Source organism: Abrus precatorius, unplaced genomic scaffold (assembly GCF_003935025.1).
Source record: "Abrus precatorius isolate BTA unplaced genomic scaffold, Abrus_2018 Scaffold8, whole genome shotgun sequence".
Classification (NCBI taxonomy): Eukaryota; Viridiplantae; Streptophyta; class Magnoliopsida; order Fabales; family Fabaceae; genus Abrus; species Abrus precatorius.
The window spans coordinates 11,393,768-11,398,998 of record NW_020874428.1 but is presented as its reverse complement, the minus strand read 5'-3'; the positions used below and the strand labels follow the sequence as shown (position 1 = coordinate 11,398,998).

The 5,231-nt window shown below is 36.6% G+C and overlaps 1 protein-coding gene across 2 annotated transcripts; it reads left to right on the top strand.

Moving 5' to 3' along the window:
• The first annotated feature begins 208 nt into the window (after positions 1-208).
• Positions 209-3,855, top strand: LOC113846581 (4-coumarate--CoA ligase-like 5). 2 transcript variants are annotated; one of them, XM_027475024.1, is made up of 6 exons: positions 209-1,467; positions 2,195-2,340; positions 2,511-2,578; positions 2,686-2,788; positions 2,916-3,033; positions 3,703-3,855. In XM_027475024.1, exons 1-5 carry the CDS (start codon positions 252-254, stop codon positions 3,027-3,029), a joined length of 1,647 nt encoding a protein of 548 aa, XP_027330825.1. In that variant the 5' UTR covers positions 209-251; the 3' UTR covers positions 3,030-3,033; positions 3,703-3,855. The 2 variants fall into 2 exon arrangements, with proteins under 2 accessions (XP_027330825.1, XP_027330824.1); XM_027475023.1 differs by lacking the exon at positions 3,703-3,855 and having other exon boundaries at positions 2,916-3,304.
• The last annotated feature ends 1,376 nt before the right edge of the window (positions 3,856-5,231 follow it).

Below are 5,231 nucleotides of genomic sequence, written 5' to 3'. Positions count from 1 at the left end.
AGGATCTTTTATTATTTTTAAAGATAATTAAAAAAAATTATTTATTAATCTAAAACAGGATTGGACCAGTTAAGTAACCACGTGATATTAAAAGTATAAAAATGAGAAGGACGGTAAGTAAGAGTCTAAGAGAGAATCACACACTTGAAAACGTTAGTGCATGCGATTATATTATATAAGGAAGAGTAGTTAAATGGAGAGCTGGAAAAGTAAGAAAAAAGGGGGAGCAAGTGATCGATAGGAATTGAGAGATGGAGGAACACAGTGGAAAAGGGATAGATCCGAGAAGTGGGTTCTGCACTGCAAATTCAATCTTCTACAGTAAGCGCAAGCCCCTTCCACTCCCTCCCAACAACGCCTTAGACGTCACCACATTCATCTCCTCACGCGCCCACCGGGGAACCACCGCCTTCATCGACGCAGCCACAGGGCGGCACTTCACCTACCAACAGCTATGGCAGGCGGTGGACGCCGTGGCCGCCTCTCTCTCGGACATGGGCATCGGAAAGGGGAACGTGGTCCTCCTCCTCTCTCCCAACTCCATCTACTTCCCAGTGGTGTGCCTGGCCGTCATGTCCCTCGGAGCCATCATCACCACCACCAACCCTCTCAACACCTCGCGCGAAATAGCCAAACAGATCGCCGATTCCAAGCCCCTCCTCGCCTTCACAATCCCTCCCCTGCTTCCCAAGCTCACAGCCGCATCACCCTCCCTCCCAATCGTTCTCATGGACCACGCCGATTCACCCCCTCCCAGAATAGTTACCACGCTTGAGGAGATGATGAAGAAGGAACCCGGGGCTAGGCGAGTGAGGGAACGAGTTGACCAGGATGACACGGCCACGCTGCTCTACTCCTCCGGCACTACGGGACCCAGCAAGGGCGTGGTTTCTTCGCACCGGAACCTAATATCGATGGTTCAGATCGTGTTGGGTCGGTTCAGAATGGAAGAGGGGGAAACCTTCATCTGCACAGTGCCCATGTTCCACATATACGGTCTGGTGGCGTTCGCGACGGGGATTCTGGCTTCGGGATCCACCATCGTGGTGCTGTCCAAGTTCGAGATGCACGACATGCTGTCGGCAATTGAGAGGTTTGGTGCGACGTACCTGCCGCTGGTGCCGCCCATACTGGTGGCGATGCTGAACAACGCCGATGCGATAAAGGGAAAGTACGATTTGAGGTCGCTGCATTCCGTGCTCTCCGGTGGGGCTCCGCTGAGCAAGGAGGTGATAGAGGGGTTCGTGGAGAAGTACCCCAACGTCGCCATCCTTCAGGGTTATGGCTTGACGGAATCAACCGGCGTTGGGGCCTCCACCGATTCCTTGGAGGAGAGTCGAAGGTACGGCACCGCCGGCCTCTTGTCGCCTTCCACTCAGGCTATGATCGTCGACCCTGACTCCGGTCAGTCCGTTCCGGTTAACAGCACCGGTGAGCTCTGGCTCAGGGGTCCCACCATTATGAAAGGCAAGCTTTTAACTTTTTTGTTTTAATTTTGAAAATGATGCTAGTGGATTTGTTACGTCAGCGTTTGTTTTTTTCGGGGGAAATATTATCTTTATATAAGCGCTAGTCTACAGTCCCGTGCCGAAAACACATTATACGGTCAAAATGTACATTAAACTAGGAAATTATTTCTTTTGGAATTCGGAGGGATCATGGCTTATGTTATGCGAATTGATTTTAAATGATCTTCGCGTGCATCCGAAACTTGTCTGCCATGTCGGGGGTTTACCTAGTATCTACTGTCCCTTAGATGAGTTTCTGAATGTTTTTATTTGCTATTAATAGATTGGTTCAAGTTGCTCCAGATTAACGAATAAATCTTTGTTATTCAATGTTTTAGCTACTCAAGAATTTTAATTATCGGTATTTGACAAGTTAATTATGTATAGAAATGTCTCTTTTTTGTATTTAAATGATTTGATTACTCAAAAATCATAGCCGTTTGAGTTCTGTCAGTTCTAGAATGATAAAACTTTCAGAGCATATATTTCGGTATTCCTTGAAGTTTTCTTTCCTCTTTGTTATCTCTTCAATTAAGCAATGAAAATTTTTAAATTTAAAATATTTCGTTTTCTTTGATTTTCTCCAAGCATAGGGTAAAGGTTTGTGCAACAGGTGGATGAAATTGTGGTTTGGTTTATTATTCGATGTATGTTTTAACTGACGTTGAACGCGTGGGAAATGGCAGGCTACTTTAGTAACGAGGAGGCAACCACATCAACCCTTGATTCAAAGGGATGGTTGAGAACAGGGGATGTGTGTTACATCGACAATGATGGATTCATATTTATTGTCGATAGATTGAAAGAGCTCATTAAATACAAGGGATATCAGGTACTAGATTGAGAATAATCTGTTATTGTCATCATCAGTTGTATTTAACAACTGTAGAGACCTGCTTTATTCAACGAAACATAAAATTGGAATTGGAATTGGTATTGGTATTGGAATAGGAATATTGTCAATATTAGTGATGATCTCGATTTTGTTTGTTGATATTTTAGGTCCCTCCAGCAGAACTAGAGGCCTTGTTGCTGACTCATCCTGCTATTTTAGATGCTGCTGTCATACCGTATGCCTTTCAACTACCCCACATATTGCTAAAAAAACAATATTGCGATTTCGGTTTTCTTAATTTAATTTAATTTAATTTAATGATTATGTCATGTATTATATCAGGTATCCAGATAAGGAGGTTGGGCAGTATCCAATGGCATATGTGGTAAGGAAGGCTGGAAGTAGCATATCAGATAGCCAAGTTATGGAGTTCGTTGCAGGACAGGTTAGTCTTCAACAATTGCCACTTCTTATTATTAAATAGTAAATATCTGATTGTCTCAGTTCAATTTTAATGGCTGAAATTATATGGAATATTTGACCCAAGTATAATCTTGAAACATTGCATACAGGTGGCTCCTTACAAGAGAATTCGAAAAGTGGCGTTTATATCTTCCATACCCAAAAACCCATCTGGCAAAATTCTTCGGAAGGATCTCATCAAGCTCGCAACCTCTAAACTCTGAAGAGGTGTGTCTATTCGTATTTGGGTTTTTATTGGAGTTGGAGAAGTGATGAATCTTTGACTAGTTTCTTTCTTGGCTGTAATTTTTCTGACTTGTTTATTTTGTTGATTTCATAGTAGATACACTTTTTATATGTTCTTTGTTCGATATTGTAAAGAGCAGCAAATGCTGACTGCTCCTTAATATTCTCAGAGGGAATAAAATTGGCTTTTACTGATTTTATTTTTCAGTGAAATATTATAACTTGAACGAAGTAATGGAATGTATAGGTGAAGGGATTTTCTTTGTGAAGCTAAGCAAAGACCAATTTTGAAAATTTTAGAAAGTGAAAATGCGCAATCTCTTCCGCAAGTTTAAGTTAGCGGCATTTGACCATTGGGTGTCCAAAATACAATTCGACCACCCTATATGTTTCGCTGGAACCCAATCGTTGGTTAGGGACTTGTGGGTGCGTAGACACTGTTCTATTGGATTAGAATGGTCCTGTTTATGCAGCCCTGCAGACAGGCTCTCAGGTGAAGAGCTTGTTTGTATATATGTTTGTTAGCTTTTCTTAGTTATATAATATTTTTTACTTTCAAGTAATTAAATATATTAAAAAGTTATTTTTAAATTTTTTGCAAATTAACACATTACTCCATTAACTAACAAACTCATCCTGTTTAATCTACAGCTTATGCAAGCCAGTTCATATGGAGTCCCAATTAAATCAATGACTTATTTTTATGTCCAAGTTTGTAACTTTGCAAGTCTTTACACGCAAACCTACGAAACAAAGTTGGTATACCTAACTATGAATGTTAAATATTTTTACATGTTTTTACCTTTTTTACTATTCCCAAGTGATGAAATTTAAATTTAATGGGATTGAAACAATGAGAGTGCATTTGAATTTTTTGTTATATTATTTAAACTACAATAATTTAATACCGATGCAAGTTGTTAGTAAAAATGTTATTTGATATATTAAAACAAGTAAAAATCTTTACTTCTTTTCGCTATTTTCATTTTGCCTCTCGGTAAAAGAAAGAGAAAGAGTGACGAATCCTTTCTTTTTAGAGGGTAAAAGAAACTAATAAAAAGTATAGGAAAATGCTGGATGTTAAACATGTTCTCACACTAAAAAATTAACATTTAATTTGATTGAAAATTTTGTTATTTTACAATTTTTTATAATCTTTTCATATGTTATAAATGTTGAGAGAAAATAATGCTAAGTAATAAAATCTTGTATTAGTGGTTTAGTAATAAGTTAAAACATCTATATGTAAAAAAATTATAAATTTAAATTGTCAAAGCATTTTACATAACCAGATCACCCAAATTTAAGTTATTATCTCTCAAACTCTTGAATTAGGCTCAATAAGTATAAACAAAATATAAATTAATATCATAAAATTTAGGTAATATGCTATTTTTTTTATAATGACATCATGTGCAATGTATCCTCTAATTTTATAAAAAGTGCGTTCCTGTCTACCAATTTTTAAAATAAACAAGATAATTATTTCATTAATTTAATCTTTGGTTAAAGTGTGTTGGAATTTGAAACATGATTCAATTTATTTCCATTAACGAGGGACTATTTTGAAAATGTTAATGATTAAAATATACATTTATAAAAAAAGATTAATGATTAAATTACAAATTTATCCAAGTTTTAGATAGTTAAGTTGAATTTCTTTTAGGATAATTTTGAAATACATAATTACACTATGTTTTTAAAGATAGCTTGTAACTTATTTAAGAGCTTGTAGCTTATTAATTTATCACTAAGTTAATAGAGCTGTTTGGTAAATATAAAATAAAAGAATTTATAAAGAAATGTTTAACTTTCCAAAGTTAGTTACCAATATTTTTCTTGTATTTTTACTCTTAATTTATTTTTGTCTTAATTATATTTTTGGTTCCTGTAAATACAAGGCATTTTGTGATAAGTCCTTCTAAAATATTTTGTTAGGATTTAGTTCATGTAAAGTTAAAAAATTATAATTTAGTCTCTGTAGTTAACTCTCTTATGTTAAATGCTGAACTGCCAGACAGAGACACAGCTCAACACTTTCACGTGACATGTCACATTATTTAATTATATAATATTTTATTAAAAATTAATATTCATAAATAAGTCCCTAAATATATTTTTAATATTTACAAAAAAGTTCTCTTTTCTTTTCCCTTTCCTTTCTCTGCTGTCCACTTCTC